General features: G+C 38.6%; 1 protein-coding gene across 2 annotated transcripts in view; it reads right to left on the bottom strand.

Moving 5' to 3' along the window:
- The window catches only part of LOC136864792 (cyclin-dependent kinase 12), a 461,166-nt gene that overhangs the window by 125,948 nt on the left and 310,147 nt on the right, over positions 1-25,071 (bottom strand). For both annotated transcript variants that reach the window (XM_067142182.2, XM_067142183.2), the window contains one exon: positions 24,181-24,452. In XM_067142182.2, coding sequence (XP_066998283.2) covers positions 24,181-24,452 — 272 coding nt within the window. The remainder of the gene's footprint in view (positions 1-24,180; positions 24,453-25,071) is intronic.

The following is a 25,071-nucleotide window of genomic DNA, read 5'->3' as shown; positions in this document are numbered from 1 at the left end:
GATGATGTCCTAAAAATGAAGCCTGATGCTATCATTGACTACAATCAGAACAAAACTGGTGTAGACCATAGTGATCAAATGTTGAGCTACTATACATCTGATTGACATCAACTGAAGTGGTGGAAAAAAGTGTTTTTCTATGTACTTATGATGATGGTAGTAAACTCTTATCTTGTGTAATGAAACAAGAGTAAAGTCGGTTCATCTTTCTGACTACATCGCATAACTAGGGCAAATGTTAGCTGACAAGGGTGGTGAAGAGTTGAACACAGATTTGAATGCGACTTCTCCTATGAATCGACTGTCGGCACAGCATATTCCACAGAAAGTTCCCGCAATTGAGAAATCTCAGAGGCCATAGACACAATGTTAAGTTTGTGCTGAAAGCAGCAAAGCTATGTTAGGTAAGTCAGTGCAGAAAAAAAATCGTTACTATTGTGAGCAATGTAATATCGGCTTGTGTTTCCATAAATGTTTTGAATTATTTCATACCACAGCCAATTTCCACAATTAATGTAATTTCTTAACTTCTAAGTGATTAGTATGCATGTTGTTTTTCATAAATTTATCATGGTGTGCGCATGTGACTACATAACTTCCCATTTTTTTATTATTATATGCTTTACGTCGCACCAACAGAGATAGGTCTTAGGGCGACGATGGGAAAGAAAGGCCATGGCCTTAAGGTACAGCTCCAGCATTTGTCTGGTGTGAAAATGGGAAACCACGGAAAACCATCTTCAGGGCTGCCAACAATGGTGTTCGAACCCACTATCTCCTGGATGCAAGCTCACAGCTGCGTGCCCCTAACTGCACAGCCAACTCATCCTGTCCATGTTTATAATATGCATTGTGAAATATTTTCTTAAAAAAATTGAAAGTAGAAAAAAAAAAGGTCTTTTTAATGTTTTTTCCCCCCCTTTTTTCAATCTTGAAAAATAAGGTAGCTCAAATGTTGCTGAATCCAAAATAGGTTTGTGACTGTACGTAAAGTTATCAGTTATTTTTGTATAAAAATGTGAAAAAGCACTAATGTGCTCAGTTCACAGTGTAAGACCTAACTTCACCCGTGCAGTCTACAACGTGTTAGAGAGATTTGTTTATAGGGGGAGTACTGTTTCCAGTGAATCCTTGAGAATTTCCATATTATCTGGTCCAGGGTCTTTCTTATTCTTTGCTTTTTGATAGTATCTGCAATCTCTCTTGCTGTTATTGCTGTCAAGTTTTCATCCCTTTCATTAGTCATTTCTCTATGCTTGATTTAGTACTTCCGTGAAATGTTCATATAGCTTGCATTATGTTGTTTCCTCAGTGTTACGAAAGGGTCTTCCCCTGCTGCTTCTTCAATTTTTCTGCTTCTTCTTCCATGAACTCTTTTTTTTTTTTCCCCCCCTTTCAATAGTTGCTAGTATATTCTTCTCTTTTCTGTGTAGTTCTTTAATCTTCTTCTCTTTTTGTTGTTTTGGCTAGGTATAATGTCTCCAGTGTTTCTTTGCGCCTTTAGTAACAGTGTTGTTCCTTGCATGCTCTTACTGGTACAGACAATTGACGTAATAGGTTAGTGATGTGTTTTAATGCTTAATTTAATTCACCATCATCTACGAGTTCATTAGAGTAGTTATTCTGCCTCATTATGCTTAAGTACCTTGGTATCTATTTTTCTTGAAGGTTTGTTCTTCATGGTTATAATCAAGGACTTTATCTGTGTATTTTCAATGTCAAATGAAGTTCTTTTTTTTTTTTTTTTTTTTCCAGCTATTTGTTTTACGTCGCACCGACGCAGATAGGTCTTACGGTGATGATGGGATAGGAAGGGCCTAGGAATAGGAAGGAAACAGCCATGGCCTTAATTAAGGTACAGCCCCAGCATTTGCCTGGTGTGAAAATGGGAAACCACGGAAAACAGCTTCAGGGCTGCCGACAGCGGGGTTCGAACCCACTATCTCCTGAATACTGGATACTGGGCGCACTTAAGCGACTGCAGCTATTGAGCTTCGTCAGAATTATTTTAGCTCAGTAAACTTCGGTAAATGAAGTTCCAATGGGGTTATGTTTCCTGATTAGTGCTGCAGATGATGATTATAAACCTTCTTGCTCAACTATTTGGATCTGTTTTCCTCTGTAGAATACCAAATCAATCGCACTCGTGCCATTACATGCAATGAATATTTTGAGTCCTCAGCTGTTCACAAGTTGAATCCTTCCTCCCTAAGGGTTTCTAGTATCAGTTCTGTTTTGTTGTTTATTTGATCTATTCTGCAGTTAATATCTCGTACTAGTAGAAGTGTCTCGTCATGTTTCACCTCGATCGATGCCTCCATTATAAACCTGACTGCATCTTCCGTTGTCCAGAGTCCAGTTTCTACTCGTGCGCAGAGTTATTGCTATATTTCATTTCTGTGTTGTACTGATTAGCTTTCCTGTAGTAGGTTTGAAAAAACAGAGAGATACCTTCCTCCAGTCTGCCCTCCAATGGTTTTGTGAATGAAAGTGTACTGTAAAAATGGGAAACCGTAGAAATCCATTTTCCAGACTCCATCTCCTTTTCCCCCTAATATGATATCAATCAACGTTTTCATTTATCTGTCCCCATCCATACTTTGTAATCTTCTGGTCCTTTTCTTCCTGCACCAAGTGTTTCCTATTATTAGTTTGTTCCTCGGGCAAAATTCCATTAAAATACCCCCTTCTTGATTCTTGTTGACATATCCAAATGGCCCCAGAATCTGTTCTCTTCGCAGTCTCTTTCTTCCCACTTGTGCATTCAGATCTCCCACTATAATTACATCCTTGTCTTCAGTATATTTCTCCACTTCTTCAAGGAATTGTTCTGTATTCTCTTCTTTATTTCCAGCTTGAGGAGCATATACAGGGAACAGATCTCGTGTCCCTGTCTCAAACTATATCCTTCATCTTCTTCACCTTCTCCACATATTCTAGGACATCCTTTCTAATGATTATTCCTACACCGTTCACTGCATTTTGTCCTCAAATGTAACACAGCCTGAACTCTTCCTTCAGTTTTATTTCTCCTCTTCCTTTCCTTTTTGTTTCACCAAGAACAAGGATAGCTATTGTAGGATGTTCCTTACTCTCATACTTACTTTTGAAATTATATAAAACTGCATTATTAATTGAAAATTATGAAAATTAATAATCATTAAATAAAATACACAATCGTCGGACCTTGTACTCACACTTAGTTCTTACCCGCTTACTTACACATACGTTATTTGAAGGGCGCCAGCTACAACTCAGTGCAGCAATAATAGAACGAGAATCTTGAATATCCCTAGGGCGTGGGGTAAGAACTTATTTTTGACAACATACCATATAAGTTCTGGGAAAAGGAGATTGGCGTTCGGTTTTCCCATTAAATTTGAGGTTATCTAATTCTGTCATTGAAATAATACTATGAATTCATTTGATAGAACAAAATATATTCCTTAAATTATATACAAAAATAGTAAGTCTTGTTGCGATAAAACAGATGAGAATGTGAAATTATGACATTGCAACTGAAAGAAACTAGGCATGAATTTGAATTCTTCTTGAACGGACATTTAACAATTTTACACAAAATTTATCCCTCACTGGTTCACTTGACTCTACCTTCAACACTTTGAGTGTAATTACGACATATTCCTTTGATCTGGTGTTTACTGTAGATGTAACAAGCCTAACTTGGTGATGTATCCTTTTTATTTCACTGACGACTAGGTATCCATGTGACTGCTGCTTCTCCATTTCATATGACTTCTTGGTAAGTCTGTACTGTATGACTTCACTGCAAGTGTATCCTTCTATGACTCCATGGTAAGCCTTTCCGTCCGTATATACACCTAAGTGACCGACCAACTGTGGCCTCACTCTCTCAATGACCAATGACTAATGGCTCACTGACTCTTCTCCATCTCGTTCACTCTCGTTGACTGACCGACTGAGGCCTCTGCTTCCCTACGACTTCTTCACTGTTCAGCTTTCGTTTAGCTAATGACTCACGCTACAATATGCAGCCACCTTATATAGACTGGTTGACACAACTACATAATCGCCAGAAATAACTATGATCTACTCCCACCTGGCGACAAAAGTTACACCCTATGGCGAAATCGCCCGCAGCACCCAGTATGTATCTCCAAGAACGTGAGCTCACCGCTAAATGCACACGATGACGTAGCGATGACTTGGCAACAACGCCAGCAGTATTGCAAAATGTAGCAATGTCACATCCACATCTGATATATAGCAACTTTTACTGTACATGCATTTAGTGTTAATCTACACACACGTATAAATGCATACATTTAACTACAATCACGCAAGTGACAAGCAATGCAGAATTGAATTGAATAATAATTATAATACAATAATAGTAATCTCACAGATAAAATAATAATAATAATAATAATAATAATAATAATAATAATAATAATAATAATAATAATAATAATATCACAGATGAAATAATAATAATAAAAACACAGATATCATCTTGTAACGGGATTTGAACCGTTACACTATGTCCTTTTCTTTCATGAACTCTATCAGCTCTTCGATCTTGTCTAACAGGGTTAGGATGTTGACTGTCCTGATTCAGACGTATTGCGATACTGGTTGCCCAACTCTCACAGCTCCCGCAGTGCCCGTAGAACTGTGCAGCACCGGCAGGGAACATCCTAGCATTTTCCTAGGCAATGCCATATTTGCTCCGATTTTAGGTTTTTATTATGATGGGTTCGCCACTCCCAAAGGCATTTTAGAGTTGCTGCCAGCAGGAGTAACATGGAGTAGAGACACTTTATGCAGCAGCTCCTTATCTGGGGACAGACGTTGCTTGATGGTTCAGTGTCATTTCCTACAGTGGGGGGGGACAATCAACCCATCTTATAGAATTCATCCGCCCGAAGCCATTGGTCATCTTAGGGGGTTGAGTTATTTCTTACCACCCAAAACTTGTGCAGAGTCCCTGGCTGTATGGTCTATTACTGTAGCAGATTGGACCGGCCAGACAGTCATGTTGAAAACGAATGGAATAATTTTAAAAGTGCATATGAAAGGTGTCAGAGAAAACATGTGGCAGAACATCTGGAAAGGTAAGAGAGACAACATTGTGGAATGATGCACTGAAAGATAAAGTTAAGGAAAAGAAGAAAACTTGGAAGCAATGGAAAACACAAAAGACTGAAGAGAGTAGAGTGAGGTATATAGAAGGAAAAAGAGTTTGCAAAAATGTAGTAGCCAAAGAGAAGTTGGGAAACATTAACTCAGGAAGTAAAGGAAACTTTGAATTGAAGGGGAGGGGGGAAAATTGTAATTATAAGAAAGAGCAGGGAACAAAGGGTTTGTGAAGAATAAAGAAGGAGTAATACTGACAAAACCAGAAGAGATAATGAACAAATGGAAAGAATATTACGACAGGATTTCTTTTTAATTTTTTTTTTTTAAGTGTTGTATTTGGGCTGGTGGACTTATAGAAGACAGTCGTTTGTAAATGTAACTATTATTAATATGTAAAATTTAAATATTCCTAAATTGTAAAGGGTTGCTATCGTTATTGTTGGGTGATATTTCGTAACATTGTGAAACTTTTGTGACTTGGACTTACGGAACAGGAGGTGTCTGCCCCTGTCGATTCTAGAAGGATGTTCTGGTCGTTTACTACTTTCTGAAGATGGAAGGTTCTCGATAAACATTTCCGTCGGAGAAAATAACTGGGGTTTTGATTGGTGAGTCTGGGTGGTGAGAGGTAAGTTTCTGTGGCCTGATTGGCTACCTGGTGATCGGACTGGGAGGCCAGCTTCGCCCTCCTCGAGAGAGTGGGGCAAGCTTTTGAGGTATTTTGCTTCTCACCGGCCCAGAGAGTGGACGCACTTCTGCGATCCTCCCACCCAGATGGCCTGCCTTGGGGTAAGTACTGTTGGTTTCATTTCCACTTTAACTTAAATTCAATGTTTGGTTTTCTTTTCACATAGGTGTTTACCCCTACTCGCCCAGACTTGCCACTCAATTATTAGATGCCTTAGCTTTTCAGCTGGACTCGACTGTTTGATTTTGGATGCAATTCCCCTTTTCTTTTGGTTTTGTGAATAGCATAATTAATAGATCAATTGTATTTCCCCCGGGGTTTGCCTCCAGTAACTTTGTATCACTTTATGTACATTAATTTTTTCTCTGCCCCAAACCAGAAGTGTTTTTAGTGTGGGAGTATAAGTTAAACTACCCTCTGCATCAAGTTTTATCATTTCTGGTTTCCCTCTTGTTCTATTTTGTGGCGCGATTATCTGAAAGCGCCATTAACTTTCACTTAGTATTGTATTTTATTAATCATGTGGTTCCTATTACCTTTGTCTTATTCTGGAAGTTGCATTATGGTAATATATCTCTTTCTTTTAGCCTCTTTGTTTTAAGGGAATAGCCGTTGGTAAATTACGCCTAAACTTCATTGTGGACTACGATAACCTGATTTTATTGGATTGTTAAAATGAATTTGGTAATGTTAATTTTGGAAAAAATATCTACAGATCAAGGGATCACCGTTGGTTCTTTTTAAATCTGCAACGCACATCTCCCCATGGCCCTGGTAGGGTTCCCATGCCTGTTCCACATCCTTCCTTATAGTTGTCAAGTTGGTCAAACTGATGTTTGTTTATTTCTCAATGCCGTTTCATCTGGTGCGTTTGTATGTCTTAAAGGTGTCCAAAATTCCATGTATATTAAGGTTTATTATTATTATTATTATTATTATTATTATTATTATTATTATTATTATTATTATTATTATTATTATTATTATTATTCCCTTACCATGTGTTGTGTACTGTGTATCGGTTACAAACATTTCAGTGAACTGCTGAATGTGAGAAACCACACATGTGGAGAAGGTATCCAATCAGCAGGAACAAACAATAACAGGGAAAAGTAGGTTATAATACCAATATTCAATAAAGGAGATACAAACATGTGTGGTCACTATCGAGAAACCACCATTATCTCCCATGTTGCCAAGATAAAAAAAAAAAAAAGAATATTGGAAAGAAGAATTAGAGAAAGGTTGGAAAGTCAATTATAAGAGGAACAATTTGGATTCAGAAGTGGAAGTTCAACAGTGTAACTCATTTTCATTCTGAGACAGGTTATGGAAAAGAGCTGGGAATAAGGGAAGAATATAGTAATGACTTCTGTACTCAGAAAAAGCATACGAGAACATCCCTGGAACAATACTTTGGGAAAGCCTGACACTAATAACAATGATAAAAGCGATACTGTTGCAGCTGTGTGAAGACAACAGTGGGTATATCAGAATGGTTTGGAAATGACAATGGGCTAAAACAAGCAAATGTGCTATCACCTTTACTGTTCATAATGTTGAGTGATGACATTGTAAAGGCAGCAAGAGAAGATTATAGAGGGAAAGAATGTAATGATGTTTGCAGATGATGTGATCTGGGAAGGAGGTACAACGAAACAGCTGAATGTACTGAACAGAAGGATTGAATAAAAGGGACTGAGGATCAATGTGGAGAATAGCAAGACAATGAATGCCTTTTACCACCAGGTACAGAGAGACTAATATGAAATAAAGATGTAATAATGAAGACTATAGTATGGTACAGAAGACAAGGATGGATAGAGTGAGAAATGAAGACATACGAAAACAGCTAAATGTGCAAAAACTAAATGACAAACTGGAACAGAACGGATTGAGATGGTTTGGACATGTCAAGCGGATGAAGGAAGAAAGACTGCCACGACAAGCACTGGAAGGACAGAAACAAGGAAGAGAGGACAAGGAAGACCAAGATTACGATGGATGGACTCTGTGAAGAACAGCTAGGACAACGGAATCTGGACTGGAGCACAGTGTTGGATGAGGAATGGTGGAGAGAGAGAGAGAGAGGACGAAGTGGAGAGGAACCATATTTACCAACACCTGTGTCAGATGGAAAAGGGGAAATGGTGAGGATTGTTTTTCCACACCCTGCACATTCAGACATTCTAGAAGTTAATGATGAAAAGTGTAGCAGTGGGAAAATGCAGCCGACAGAAATAATTATTTTCTTTTGGACATTTATTTATATAACACTATTTGAGTAAAATGTTACTGGGTGGAAAAACTTTAGGAACACCCTATGGAACACATGCTGTGTTTTAGGAGTTCCATCTGGTTGCATCACATTGCATTTTCTAGAACTTCTGACTACCAAAGGGTAAGCAAGAAAGAAGATTTGTATTGGTCAAAATAAAAACTTGTGTTATTGGTTCAATATATGCCAAGAGAAGATAACCCTACACTTTGATTGGCTATTAATTTTGATGAGGTAATTTCCCGTCTTCCGCTTTGCGAGCGTACCCGTTGCAGTGCGGGCTAACGTATCCACACAGACGCACACAAGATGCTGTCAGTTGGTACAATGAATTTTATTCACATAGAGTACGTGCCAAAATATACAGAAAAAGCATACGAGAACATCCCTGGAACAATAGTTTGGGAAAGCCTGACACTAATAACAATGATAAAAGCGATACTGTTGCAGCTGTGTGAAGACAACAGTGGGTACAGTCTTATTGTCATTACCTTACTTATCGAGATGATAGTGTTTATAACGATCACGCAGGTTTTCCAACATATTCTGGAACATAGGTTGCTGCAGAGTCCCGAAGAATGAGACGATATTCTGACATAATGCAGGCACAATTTTTGGGTGGATCTGGACAATTGAAAATTTGCTTCTTTAACATTCCCCACATATAAGCATCAGGTGGTGTGAGATCGGGGGAATGTGATGGGTAGGGGAACTCATCCCCGCGGGGAAATTACTCTTCCTGGAAAGGTTTCTTGCAGCATAGCCATAGTCTGTCGAGTCTGATTTTAATTTGTGGACACAGTTACTGGCCTACCAGACCTTCCCTTGCGTTGACACTGTCTATTCTTCTGCATGTTCCTGGCACGACAAAACCTTCTTAGATCCTGAATAAATGGCCAGATCACCATGTTCCTATAGCATTCCTGGTTAACAGTAAGAGGTGCACCATCATAATTCTCTATGAAATACGGACCTAGCACACCGTTTGTTTCCTGACACTGCACACCAAATTGTCACACGCACATTATGCAGCAGTTTCTGGACTATAGTGTCTGGCCTCTCGAAATCAAGAAAGAGAGTTGTTCGGCAATTGGTAAAACCGTCCAAGTGAATGTGACTTTCAATGGAGAACCATACGTTGAACAAGAAATCTGGATCCTCGTACACCATGGCCAAAAATAGTGCACAATATTCCACCCTGACATGCCTATCGTGCTCCGCCAATCGTTGCCCAACCTGTATTCAGTACGGAAATCTACCTATGTCTTTAAACAATCGTCGATGTGGCGTAGGGCTAATGTTTAATTTCAGGGCAGTTCGCCGAAAACTTGGCTTTGGAGACTGCAACACCAGATTGAGGACATGTCCATGATTTTCATTTGTGGACACGGTTACTGGCCTACCAGACCTTCTCTTGTGTTGACACAATAAACTACCCGTACAATGAAATTTTTTTACAATAGATAGCATAACTGTGTTGCTAGATGCTGGCTTATTGAAGTGTTTACGATACTGTTCCGCCACTAACTTTAAACTCAGTCCACCTTGATAACCGTTTCTGTACGAGCGAAAATAATACTCCACTATAAACACTTTTTCCTCCGTCGCGAGACCCACTGTAACTTCCAATCACAGAGCACAACATTCTTTACACAACTAACAATTCATCATGGCGATGTAACAACATACAGACGCTCAGGCGTGCGCATGCGCACTGCACGAAAATGAGTACAGTATATTTTGGTGCATACCATATATACACAGATTAATACACACATAACCTTAATCGCCGTATCACAAAACAAAAACACTTCACGTGTAGAATATCAACGAAGCCGCCATCTTTAAATAGTTGACAACTAGCACCGAATACCACCGAGGTTACACTTTGAAAAACGGTTGAAAACAGATGACTACCGATCAATTCAACATGGAGACTGCCTAATTCAGCAGGTCAGCCACGTGCTACTAAACAATAACCCTTTTCCAATAGCTTCCAAATCACAACTAACTTTTACCATCAAGATCGTCCCCTTATATATGTGTCTGGCCAGACTTCTAGAAGCTACGTTACAAAAAATATATTCATGAAAATTCTAGAATGCATGAATACACAGAATACAACGTGCAGAATATTCTCCATTGTTCTCGTGCCTATACCATTCTGGAAGTTACAGTGTGTTTCACAATTATGAATTTCAATTTATATATATAGGTAAGAATCAATTACATAATATTAATTTACAGGTATTTACATTAACGGAACTGATATCAATGTCTATGTACAGCATATGTTCCATGACATAACCTCACACATAATACGATCATTTGACTAAGTAAATAATAGAAATACTAAATGGATGTAACACTTCACAGCTATACATACAAATAATAATAATAATAATAATAATAATAATAATAATAATAATAATAATAATAATAATAATAATAATTTGAGCTCAATACTTGTATTTGTTACCCATGGGTGAGAGAATATTGTTTTCAAGTTATACCTGTTGTCGCACTTGTGTCAGGGCGTTGGTGTGTTGTCTTTCTGATCTGGTACTCGCAGAGGACAGATGTGATCCGTGATCTGTCCCACTTACGCAGGAGAGTTCAGCGTTTCTTAGGCAAGCATTTGCTCCTTTTCTGACTAATATTTTTCTAATGATGGTAAACGAACTTTAATTAATTTCAAGTGCAGGCATTTTCCCTGCCTAAGTCTAGTGGCCAAGTTTTATTGTCGAAGGGGTAATTTTCAATTACCTCCATCCTAACTGTAATGAGGAAAGTATCTTTTCTACCTTTTATATAAACTGTAAAGCTAACCAACCTATTTCATCACACTGCCTTCATAATCCTGTTTCAACTTTTTAACTTCGAGGTATGCGAATTCATTATTTCATTTATCAGCTTCTTGGTAATGTAAACGTTTCAACCCTTCTTTATGTATTTTCTCTTTAATAGGTATGGGGATTTTCCCACCATTTTTAAGTAGAGCAAGTTACAGGTTGGTGCTGTTAGCACCAAGGTGTCATTCTCCACTTGCATGGCTATAAAGCACATTTGTAAATTTCTTTCTTGAAACCTTTTATGTCAGTTCCGATGTTCAGTGAATGTTGTCTGTTTGTTTTGTTTTGAATTTTTGAACCATATTTTTATACAATAAAGAGGACTCTTAGAAATATTGTTTTTTTTTTCTGAGGTTTCAGACATGAACATCTTCGTTCTGCTGCCTCGTAGGTTTTCCGCCGTTTCCCACATCCTGACTTTAGATGTCATTGTTTTCTAACGTCATTTAAATTTGATGTTATGATGTTTTAACATTTGTAAATTTTATCACATGGTCTTTAATTTCTTATTTTGTGTAATGAACTTAATAAACAAATAGAATTTCAAATTAAGATTTTTTTTTTAAAAGCGCCTCTGCCTCAAATCTGTTATTGGAAGATAACACGAGATTTGATTTAAGGACAAATTTATTATTTTGTTAAGCACAAGGATAATACACTAAAACCATTTTTATTATGGTAGCACACTAATATAGTACTGTATGAAAAATGAAGTTGCACTGTTAATGCTGCTTTTTTCAATTTTTTTAAAAACGTTAGTCCTTGCATAAGAAATCTGTGATCGCTGCCTGCTGCTGCTTTTTTTCATTTAATTGTTCAACTGCATCAGTCACAGCGATCAGGTGATGAATCGCACCACAATCACTGGAATGTTTAATCTAAATACACCCGTATTTTCTTTAAACTTTTCCTAACTTCTGTACTTGAAGGAACTGGCAAGTCATTACAATCAGCCTCATCTTCTGGGTCTGAATCCTCATCATGCTGAGAAGTCTTCAGAATGTCTTCATTGGTCATTTCCTCAAAGGTAGACAGTTGATTGTCTATAGATAAGAATTCTTCCATTGTTAAAGGGTGTTCATTAGGGGCACAGGTTTCAAAATCTTTTAATGCAATTCTGAGTACTTTCTCATCATCTAAGAAAACTCTTCTGAGGGGGGATTAAACCTGTATGGCTCCAGCAGTTCTTGATTCATGCTGATGTAATTTCATCCCATGAACGCCGTATCATGAAGAGCTCTTCCTTAAGTGACAGATTGATTGGCACTGATTACCTCGGATCGAGTAGGGGTATTTCAGTCGCCTTGACAAAGAATACTGCAATGTATTCGAAACGTCGGCAAACTGTACGTGATATGCGTACAAGTACAACACGGTTCAACCCGGAAAATAAATTAAATAACACACTATAATGTGTTTGACCTGACTGTGGCAGTAATGTGCTTTAAAGCATTTTATGACTCCAGCATCTTGAGGTTCAAGGAATTCTGTGCAGTTACGTGGTATGAATTTAGTTGTTACATTGCTGAGCAGCTCTGTCTTGTGACAAGTTGAGTTATCAAGGTTAAGTAAGACATGCCTCTTTTCCTTCTCCGTGGCTTCATTGAAATCCCGTAACCAGGTCATAAATTCAATTGCAGTCATCCATGCTTTTTTGTTGTAATGGTAGACGTCATACAAATTAGGATTAAAACCATTGAAGCATCATGGCCAAGCAGTTTTCCCGATGGGAGTTCATTTTCTTTTGTCACTACCATCAGCATTTGTGCAAAATGCTACAGTAATCCTATCCTTGGCCTTCATGGAACCTGTTAAAGGTGCAGATGAAATTGTCTTATCAGGCTGCATTCCGAAAAATAAACCACTTTCATCCATGTTGTAAACATTTTTCAATGGATATTTGTTGATTACATCCCACAATATTTTCTTTCCATTAGACACTATGTTGTCATCCATTTGACCTGTTTCACCTTGCCTAGCGTACTGAGGAAGACCACACCTCTGTTTAAAACGTTGCAACCATCTGCTATTGTACTGAAAATCCTTTATTCCCATTTTGTCACCAAACTTCTCTTGCTTTTTTGATACTTACCACGTCAGTCATTGTTCCACGATTTGCATTAATCCGCCTAAGGCATCCTCCAGCTCTTCACGTTTTGCAGGCTTAAGGCATGCTGCACTAGCAGGAGAATGTTCTTTAAGCCATTTTTCTTTTTCATTCACAATGTTACCTACACACCTCCGACTAAGTCTTTCCCTGAAGTAATGAGAAGTGGGATGCGATAGCCTGCTGATTAGTCTTTCAAAACTGTTTACTGCGTTCATGAACTTCACATTTCTCTTGAAGGAATGTGACTGCTCTTTTCATTTTAATTCCCAATGTCCAATGACACTGCAGTACTGAAACAACTGAATGAACACTGGACAATACAGTAGAATTTGTGCCCATTGTTGCTAAAATAACGTGTGAATATCATTTCCACGCTCATGTGCTATATTTAAACCTTTATTGTTAATTGTTGCAACCCTTCACGAATATAAACTCACAAATAAATCTGTAACCTTGGCAGCGAAAAGGAATTCAGAATGTTCGAAGCTTGGAACAGAAGAGGTTGTTCTGAACATAGAGTTAGTAAATTATACACTAGAGGTAGCATTGGCGCCACCGTCTACGAGATAATCGCTGTAGCCAGCGGAGCATGTTGAAATCGCAGCTGTTTGGCAAAACGCTCACTCCGCTATACTCATCAATGTAAATAAGTGACTTTTAAAACTGTGTGGATATAGATATGGTTTAAATTTCTTACATGTAAACATTCTCAGATATTACAGTCTACTTGCGATGCTTCTCTCCAGCAAAAAAGAAAGCCCTAAAAGCATAAATACAAGAGAAATGCGTGATAAAAGAGGACGGTGTTCAGGTGCAGTTAAGTACCACAAAATCAATATACTGTTCATATTAAGTCTTCTAACAACATAGGTTTAGAAGGAGGACGCGTATATTTCGCTATCTTTCGTGTAAATGACCAGGACTTTGGTATAGTTCTGCCCAACGACCGAAAATGTCCTCTCTCGTACGAAGCGGATGAGCGAGTTTATAGGCCTAAAAGCGTTGGCGAGATTTTGGGATAAAGTAGACAAAATATTTGTTATCGCTGGTTTAGATGCTGGCTTTCTAAACCCAAGTTGGCATCTTCGAGCCTGGCTCAGCCCGATGATACTTGAAGATGATCAAATGTGTCAGCCTCTTGTAGATAGATTTACCGGTACATGAAAGAACTCCCGTAGGGGGAAAATCTGACGCCTCAGCGTCTCCGAAAACCGTGTAAGTAAGTAGTGGGACGTAAAGCCATTATTATTATTATTATTATTATTATTATTATTATTATTATTGTTCGTTTTGGCCTACTAGGGACCACGGGGCTCGTCTTAACTCTTAGTTAAGGTCTTCTGCTTTTTCTTGGCCCAGTATGCTTTCATTTTCTGATTATTATTATTATTATTATTATGATTATTATTATTATTATTATTATTATTATTATTATTATTATTATTATCATCATCGATGTTTTCTAAACGCGATTACAAGTGGAAATATGACACTCAGTTGTGATTTCAGCCTATTATGGAGTTTCTATTTAGCTTTTCCTGAAATGTTTTAATTGCTTTAAGATTTTAACTTATAACATGATTTCCGTTAATGGAAAGGGAGAGTGGTAAATTATATGATTGAAGAGAACTGAAAAAGTACTTATAATAACTTTTACAATTTGTTTTACATCGCACCGACACAGATAGGCCTTATGGCGACGATGGGATAGAAAAAGACTAGTAGTGGGAAGGAAGCGCCCGTGCGCTTAATTAAGGTACATCCCCGGCATTTACCTGGTGTGAAAATGGGAAACCACGGAAATCCATCTTCTGGGCTGTCGACAGTGGGGTTTGAACCCACTATTTCCCGAAAGCAAGCTTACAGTTGCGTGGCCCTAACCGCGTGGAAATCTCGTTTGGTCAATAATTTATTATGCTTATATCTCTGTATGACATTTCAGGGAATAATATTGACGAAATTAAAGGACTCACATATTCACACGGTCTAGGACATCTAGTTTCTAAATTTTAAAATCTGGTAAGATATAAATGGGGATTGCTACACGTATTGTGCGAAGGGAAAGCAACAAACTGTACCGGTATATAGAGAAAATATATTCAATAGCTTTTAATGCTATAAATACACACAGAAAGTGAAAAACGAAGCACAATTCGAAGCTACCATGCACATCTTTTCTTATTTGTACCAATTTGCTTTATGTCGCACCGACACACATAGATCTTACGGCGACTATGGGACAGGAAAGGGCTAGGAGTGGGAAGGAAACGACTGTGGCCTTAATTAGGTTCCAGCCCCAGCATTTTCCTCGTGTAAAAATTGGAAACCATCTTCAGAGCTCCCGACAGTGGGGTTCAAACCCACTATCTCCTGAATGCAAGCTGACAGCTATGTGACCTGAAGCCTACAGCCACTCACTCGGTATCATGCACATGATTTTTCTAGATATTCGCTTTCAGTGAAAGGAAAATGTCATCCCTTATATTTCCTAATACATTAATTTCAGTCTTCAAGGAAAGATCCAAAGAATCTCTCGCGAAGTCAGCCCAAGTAGGCCAATTCATGACAATAAGTGTCAGGCAAAGTATTATTTTATACGCACGGAAATTCATTTCAAGGAAACGTACCTGTGAAATGATACGCCACTGCCCTTTATGAACCTCTCTATGCAGCCACAAGCTGCACAGGAGACTAGCATTTTCCTTCAGAGAAGTATATACTTGAATTTAGCGGGAAGCTCCAGTATTGACAGTGCCAAACAATCCACCTTTTGCCAAACAGCGCGCTCGTTCAACTTCGCACGCGACTGCAGCGCCAATGCTACCTCTAGTGTATTATTTACTAACTCTATGGTTCTGAACACCACATACCTGTACTCGATAACCCAGGTCGTCAGTTCTATAGCAATTCCAGGATATCTAGCTGGCCATATTTTGTAACATTTACATGAAATACCCTTACTACCCTCCCCTGCGAACCACGTGACCTTGCCACGGTGGGGAGGCTTGCGTGCCCCAATGAAGCAGATAGCCGAGCCGCAGGTGCACCATATCGGATGGGTGTCTGTTGAGAGACCAGACTACGGAATGGTTCATCAAAAGGGGGGTAGCAGCCTTTCGGAAGTTGCAAGGGTGGCAGTCTAGATGATTGACTGATATGGCCTTGTAATAATACTCAACATGGCTTAGCTGTGTTGATACGGCTACACGGCTGAAAGCAATGGGAAACTACAGCCGTAACTAACTACTGAGGACATGCAGCTCTCCCGGTATGAATAATGTACTGATGATGGCTTCCCCCCAGATAAAATATTCTGGAGGTAAAATAAACCCCTATTCGGATCTCTGAGTGGGGACTACACGAGAGAGGGCGATCATCAGGAAGATGGATACTGACATTCTGCGAGTCGGAGCATGGAATGTTAGAAGTTTGAATCGGTGTGGTAGATTAGAGAATCTGAAAAGCGAGATGGATAGACTAAAGTTAGATGTAGTTGGTATAAGTGAAGTACGTTGGCAGGAAGAACAGGATTTTTGGTCAGGCGACTACCGAATCATCAACACAAAATCAAACAGAGGAAATGCAGGAGTTGGTTTAATAATGAATAAGAAAATAGGACAGCGGGTAAGCTACTACGACCAGCATAGTGAAAGAATTATTGTCGTCAAGATAGATACCAAACCAATGTCCACCACAATAGTGCAGGTCTATATGCCTACTAGCTCAGCGGATGATGAGGAAATCAAAAGAATATATGAAGAGATAGAAGATTTAATACAATATGTGAAAAGCGACGAGAATCTAATTGTGATGGGAGACTGGAATGCAGTGGTATGCCAAGGAAGATGGCAGTAGGAGAATTCGGATTGGGACAAAGGAATGAAAGAGGAAGTCGGCAGTTGAATTCTTCACTGATCATAATTTAGTCCCTGCCAATACTTGGTTCAAACAGCACAAACGACGGCTTTATACATGAATGAGACCTGGAGACACTGGAAGGTATCAAATAGACTTCATTATGATTAGGCAGAGATTCAGAAACCAGGTGTTGGATTGCAAAACTTTCCCAGGAGCAGACGTGGACTCTGACCACAACTTGTTGGTCATGAAATGCCATCTGAAGCTGAAGAAATTGAAGAAAGGAAAGAATGCAAAAAGATGGGATCTAGACAAGTTGAAAGAAAAGATCGTGAGGAATTGTTTCAAAGAACATGTTGCAAAAGGACTAAATGAAAAGGCTGAAGGAAACACAATAGAGGAAGAGTGGATAGTCATGAAAAATGAAGTCAGCAGGGCTGCTGAACATATGTTAGTAAGGAAGAAAAGATCAACTAAGAATCAGTGGATAACTCAGGAGAAACTAGACCTGATAGATGAACGACAAAAATACAAGAATGCTAGAAATGAAGAGGGCAGAAACGAATACAGGTGATTAAAGAATGAAGTGGATAGAAAGTGCAAGGTAGCTAAGGAAGACTGGCTGAAGGAGAAGTGCAAGGATGTCGAAGGTTGTATGGTCCTAGGAAAGGTAGATGTTGCATACAGGAAAATCAATGAAATCTTTGGAGAAAGGAAATCTAGGTGTATAAATATTAAGAGCTGAGATGGAATGCCTCTTCTAGGGAAAGAAGACAAAGCAGAAAGATGGCAGGAACATATCCAACAGTTGTATCAAGGTGACGATGTAGATAATTTGGTTCCAGAACAAGAAGAGGCTGTTGATGCTGATGAAATGGGAGACCCAATTTTGAGGTCAGAGTTTGACAGAGCTGTGAGCGACCTAAATTGGAACAAGGCACCTGGAATTGATGACATTCCCTCTGAATTACTGACTGCCTTAGGAGAAACCAGCATGGCAAGGCTATTCCATTTAGTGTGTAAGATGTATGAGACAGGAGAAGTCCCATCCGATTTTCGGCAGAATGCTGTTATACCTATTCCCAAGAAAGCCGGTGCTGACAGGTGTGAAAACTATCGCACCATTAGTTTAGTATCTCATGCCTGCAAAATTTTAACACATATTATTTACAGAAGAATGGTAAAACAAGTTGAAAGTGAGTTGGGAGAACAATTTGGCTTCAGAAGAAATGTACGAACACGTGAAGCAATCATGACTTTACGTCTGATCTTAGAGGATCGAATCAGGAAGGACAAGCCCAAGTACATGGCATTCGTAGATCTAGAAAAGGCATTCGATAATGTTGATTGGACCGAGCTATTTAAGATTCTGAAGGTGATTGGGATCAGATACCGAGAACGAAGAATTATCTGCAATCTGTATAAAAATCAGTCTGCAGTGATAAGAATAGAGGGCTTTGAAAAAGAAGCAGCAATCCAGAAAGGAGTGAGGCAAGGCTGCAGCTTCTCCCCCCTCCTTTTCAATGTTTACACAGAACAGGCAGTAAAGGAAATCAAAGAGGAATTTGGAAAGGGAATCACAATCCAAGGAGAGGAAATGAAAACCTTGAGATTTGCCAATGATATTGTCATTTTATCTGAGATTGCAGAAGATCATGAGAAGCTGCTGAATGGTATGGACAAAGTCTTGGGTAAGGAGTACAAGATGAAAATAAATAAGTCCAAAACAAAAGTAATGGAGTGCAATCGAATGAAGGCAGGTGATGCAGGAAATATTAAATTAGGAAATTAAGTCTTAAAGGAAGTAGATGAATATTGTTACTTGGGTAGTAAAATAACTAACGATGGCAGAAGTAAGGAGGACATAAAATACAGATTAGCACAAGCAAGGAAGAGCTTTCTTAAGAAAAGAAATTTGCTCAGTTCAAACATTGATATAGGAATTAGAAAAATGTGTTTGAAGACTTTCGTGTAGAGCGTGGCATTGTATGGAAGTGAAACATGGACGATAACTAGCTCAGAACGAAAGAGAATAGAAGCTTTTGATATGTGGTGTTACAGAAGAATGCTGAAGGTGAGATGGATAGATAGAATCACAAATGAAGAGATACTGAATCGAACTGGTGAGAGGAGATTGATTTAACGAAATTTGACGAGAAGAAGAGATAGAATGATAGGACAGATCTTAAGACACCCAGGACTTGTTCAGTTGGTTTTTGAAGGAAGCGTAGGTGGTAAAAACGGTAGGGGTAGACCAAGGTATGAATATGACAAGCAGATGTAGGATGCAGTAGTTCCGTAGAAATTAAAAGTTTAGCACAGGATATGGTGGTTTGGAGCGCTGCATCAAACCAGTCTGTGGACTGATGACTCAAACAACAACACCCTTACTACATTTTGGCACTAAATGAACAGGCATAGTAGTGAGGTTTCTCATGTATTTATCATACAAGCAGATCTGTTTGTAAGTATTTCTTGGCACAATGCAATGGTGGCATATTAACGGGGGTACTGTATTGGGAGTTGACTGTATTCAAGGAAATTTTATAACCTTTAGTTCATAAATTTACACAGCATCCAAATTTACAGGAGTAAAACTTTATGGATTTCAATAAAAATAATATGTAACATAGAAATAAGATAATAAAGAGATTTTCAAAATAATAGTAAAATGCAGAAAATTTAAGTATTTAATCAATGACATATTTATACATACATTATCATTATAGACAGTTATGCCTTTCAGCGTTCAGTCTGCAAGCCTCTGAGAATTTACTAAACGTCGCTACAATCCTTGATTTGCAACTAGTGCTGTGGCCTCATTTAGTTCTATACCTCTTATCTTTAAATCGTTACAAACCGAATCTAACCATCGTCGTCTTGGTCTCATTCTACTACTCTTACCCTCCATAGCAGAGTCCATTATTCTCCTAGGTAACCTAACCTCCTCCATTCGCCTCAAATGACCCCACCACCGAAGCCGGTTTATGCGTACAGCGTCATCCATCGAGTTCATTCCTAAATTAGTGCTATCTGCTCATTCCGAGTACCCGCCTGCCATTGTTCCCACCTGTTTGTACCAGCAATCATTCTTGCTACTTTCATGTCTGTTACTTCTGACTTATGAATAAGATATCCTGAGTCCACACAACTTTCGCTCCCGTAAAGCAAAGTTGGTCTGAAAACAGACCGATGTGAAGATAGTTTCGTCTGGGAGCTGACTTCCTTCTTACAGAATACTGCTGAAAGCAACTGCAAGCTTACTGCATTAGCTTTACAACAACTTGATTCAATCTCACTTACTATATTACCATCCTGGGAGAACACACAACCTCAATACTTGAAATTATTGACCTGCTCTAGCTTTGTATCACCAATCCGACCTTCAATTCTGTTGAATTTCTTACCTACTGACATCAATTTAGTCTTCGAGAGGCTAATTTTCATACCATACTCATTGCACCTATTTTCAAGTTCCAAGATATTAGACTGCAGGCTTTCGAGACAGCCTGCCATTAAGACCAAGTCGTCAGCATAGGCCAAACTGCTTACTACATTTCCATCTAACTGAATCCCTCCCTGCCATTTTATACCTTTCGGCAGATGATCCATGTAAACTACGAACAGCAAAAGTGAAAGATTACAGCCTTGTCTAACCCCTGTAAGTACCCTGAACCAAGAACTCATTCTACCATCAATTCTCACTGAAACCCAATTGTCAACATAAATCCCTTTGATTGATTTTAATAATCTACCTTTAATTCCATAGTCCCCCAGTATAGTGAACATCTTTTCCCTCGGTACCCTGTCATATGCTTTCTCTAGATCTACGAAACAAACACAACTGCCTATTTCTCTTGTAGCATTTTTCAATTACCTGGCCCATACTGAAAATCTGATCCTGACAGCCTCTCTGTGGTCTGAAACCACACTGGTTTTCATGTAACTTCCCTCTCAACGACTGATCGCACCCTCCCTTCCAAGATGCCAGTGAATACTTTGCCTGGTATACTAATCAATGAGATACATCGATAGTTGTTGCAATCCTTCATGTTCCCTTGCTTATAGATAGGTGCAATTACTGCTTTTGCCCAATCTGAAGGTACCTTGCCAACACACCATGCTAATCATACTACTCTATGAAGCCATTTCATCCCTGCCTTCCCACTATACTTCACCATTTCAGGTCTAATTTCATCTATTCCTGCTGCCTTATGACAATGGAGTTTATTTACCATCCTTTCCACTTCCTCGAGCATAATTTCACCAACATCATTTTCCTTCTCCCCATAAGCTTGGCTGTTTGCGACACCACCAGGATGATTTCCTTTTACAACTGAGAAGATGTTCAAAATATTCCCTCCACCTCTCCAGTGATTCCCTGGGATCTATTATGAGTTCACCTGAATTACTCAAAACACTGTTCATTTCCTGTTTCCCTCCCTTCCTAAGATTCTTTATTACTGTCCAGAAAGGTTTCCCTGCTGCTTGACCTAGCCTTTCCAGGTTATTACCAAAATCTTCCCATGACTTCTTTTTGGATTCAACAACTATTTCTTTTGCTCTGTTTCTTTCATCTACGTACAAATCCCTGTCTGCCTCAGCCCTTGTTTGGAGCCATTTCTGATAAGCCTTCTTTTTACGTTTACAGGCTGCTCTCACTTCATCATTCCACCAAGATGTTCGCCTTTTCCCATCTTTACACACAGTTGTTCCTAGGCATTCCCTCGCTGTTTCTACTACAGCAACCCTGTATGCCACCCATTCACTTTCTATATCCTGAACCTGCTTACTGTCTACTGTTCGAAAACTCTCACTAATCATATCCATCACTGCCTCAGAGTAGGGATTGAATAGCTGGAATACTATGCTGATCCAGTGTGTTACGTACCAGTAGTATCAGAAAATTTATGAACCAGCGGAATGGCATGCTACAGAAGAGAGAGATCTAACTCCCCACTCCCCAGCTACTTCCTGCCAATATTCAGGCTGGCTGTTATACTCAATATGCAGCAGTAATCCTATCTATCGGAGATAAATGGCAGCAGAATACACAAAGCACATCACAACAAACAATGGTCAATGTAATGTTATTGCTGATCAATTTTTTGAGCTTTCTATATTGGAGGCCTTCAAACTTAGTTTTCTTTAGAGCATCTAATGTCAAGTGAGTCCTCCTTTCTTTCATGACAACCTCTTGTGTTATTTAAGCAATTGTTCCTTCATGACTTTTTTCTCATTCTTATAATTATCTTCACAATTTAATCACCATCAACACCAATATTATTGTAGTCGTATGGTAAAACTTAATAACACAAATAATCGTAAATGGTATTCTCTGTAACTTTTGTTATGTAGTACTTTTCAATATGACCAGTAAGATAGGTTATTAAAAATTAAATTTTTGGGACCTTCCCCTAAACTACCATTTTGAACAGAGTAAATAAAATTATTTATAGCGTAGACTGTAGTTCCTTATTCCGCAACTTTACATAAAATTCTGTTCACCCATTTTCACGTACCCCGGAGCTGATATGGAATTAGCAAAAAAATCCGAATCCATGAATATCTCTTATCATCATAGCTGGTACGGTAAAAATGTAAAAGACGTAAATGATAAGAAATTGTAAAATATATAACTTTAGTTATGTAGTATTTATCGATAGGGCCAATAATAACATAAATATTTGAGAATTAAATTTTACGCCTTCCCCTAAACTACCATTTCACTCAGCGTGAATAAAATTATTTATGGCCTAGATTGTAGCGACTTATTCCCCGACGTTATATACCGATTTTCATTAAGTTCTCTTCAGCCGTTTTCTCGTGAAGAGTGTGCGTATGCACGTACGTACAGACAGACAGACAGACAGACAGACAGACAGACAGACAGACAGACAGACAGACAGACAGACAGACAGACAGACAGACAGAAATTACGGAAAATTAAAACGTGGTTATCCCCTTGTTACTATGGATGGTCGCGACCTGTACGCAAATATCATTCTTTTTAAATTCTGAGCAATGTATGGACAAAACTCTTGTTTTATTTATATTGAGATAAATAAAAATTAGTCTGAATTGTCTCCAAATGGCTCGTAAAATCTCTAGAAAAGTCACTAGTAGTTATAGTAGTTATCATTGAAATTCTGTCACTAAATTACTAAGAAACACTCAATATCTAGCGACGAGTTTCTAGAATCGACCAAAGAGAATGGAATCGACTAGACTGATGTAAACGAACACCAACATAGAACACGAGAACGAGATATTGACAATCGATACACGCGTCGCGATAAAAAGGTTTCAATAAACATCGCACATTCGCGAACATTTCTCGCATTCATAAACGTCGATGTTTCGTTTGAAAGCGGCCAATGAGCGAAGGACTTCCGGCCACTGGCGTAAAAAAAGCTGAAACTGCGGGATTTGAAAATAAATGTTTGAAGTTCACCAAAAAATTAGCTAAAATTGGGAGAAATAATAGAATAATCGGGAGGTGGGAAAAACTGTCGAAAATCGGGAGTCTCCCGCCTAAATCGGGAAAGTTGGCAGGTATGCAAGTTGTTTCCAAGGAGTCCCTCTCCTGTGAAATGGGAGTGGGACTCCATTACTACCATAGGTCCGAGGCTTGCTTAAAATATTCTGAGCTCGGTAAATTCATGAAGCAGGATGCTACCCTACTTGCACATAGTCCAAGTGAGGATCTCTCCACTAACGGGTTATGGACCACCAGCGAATTGTATAGTCCTAGCCGCCTGAGCACAAGGAGAGCCATGACTCAGAATATGTCCGAGATGCCCACTCCCATTCCATAGCAACTGGTATCCCGACTCTCAGGACCACTTACTAGGCCACTCAGCCGTTGCCCATGGTTCACGAACTAGGACGTGACTACAGTAACCCACAAACATGAACCATATTGATATTTATGGATGAATATTTTTAAACAGCATCCTTAAATGACATTTCACATCACTTTTTTTTCCCTAATTTTTTCATTTTTATTCCGGAGAGAAAAAAACACACACACACATACTTTCTCAAAATAGAAATGGACAAATTACTACATGACTGCCACATATATATTTCTGACACAAAGTTATAAAATTCCTTCTCCGTATTTCCAAAATTACATTTTTTAAAAACCATTAAAATCAATTGTTAAACGGCTTTCCTTAATTAACTAAAAGCTATCATTCTACAAAATTACATGCAACACAACAAATACTTGGAAAGATAAAATGAAAAAAGAAACAAGTAAGTTACTTACTTTTCAGGACACACATTCTTCAGCCAGGCAGATTTAAGTGCATCCTCAGCAGTGATTCGCTTCTCTGGATCTAACTGGAGCATTTTATCAAGCAACTCCAAAGCTGTTCCAGGCATGCAACTCTCATAGTCTTCTAATAAACGGCGGTTGTAAACTTTTTTGAGTTTGAGCATATGCCAAAGTGGCAGCTTTATGACTGTTGGCCAAACAGCTGGAGTAGGTGTTCCACAGACTCTAGATATTATTTCCAGTTGCATTAATTCTACATTACCCTAAAAGTACACAAAGTTCATGTTCCATTAGCATCTAGTTTAAAGCACACATTAATTATTAAAATGTTTACTGTTGTGTGAATTAATTCTTTTTAGGAATAGTTGGACATCAATTCACAAATTTGTACCCATAAAATGACACTCCACATATATAAAGACATCTTGTATTCGACAAGAGGTTTCAACAGAAAATCCAAAATAAAATCCAAAACAGTGAATATTTTTTGCCATTTAGTTTGCTTAAATTTTCAATAAAACCTACCAGACAAATTCTGAGCACAGTGGAACAAGCATAAATACAGAAAACATTGAGAAAGCAGAGATGCTAACTTTCAAAGGATGTTGTCTGAAGTGACATGACTTGCTACCATTAAGGGAAGGTTACATTCAACCAAAGAACATGTGAAATGACATTCAGACCGTTTAACACTAAGGTTAGTCACTCTTGTAGTAAAGGAAAAACGAGAGTGTCTAGCATTGCCCATTGAGGTATGTTTCTTTGGATTTGACATGGTGACACTAGACACTGTGTCCTCCATAGTTAACTGGAAAATCACACTTGCATGTGAAATTTTTTATGGTCCTCGGCATAAAAACTCTTCTGTATGTTGCTTTCAGT

Source organism: Anabrus simplex, chromosome 2, assembly GCF_040414725.1.
Source record: "Anabrus simplex isolate iqAnaSimp1 chromosome 2, ASM4041472v1, whole genome shotgun sequence".
Classification (NCBI taxonomy): Eukaryota; Metazoa; Arthropoda; class Insecta; order Orthoptera; family Tettigoniidae; genus Anabrus; species Anabrus simplex.
The sequence above is the reverse complement of the archived record's forward strand: the minus strand, read 5'-3'. Positions and strand labels throughout refer to the sequence as shown.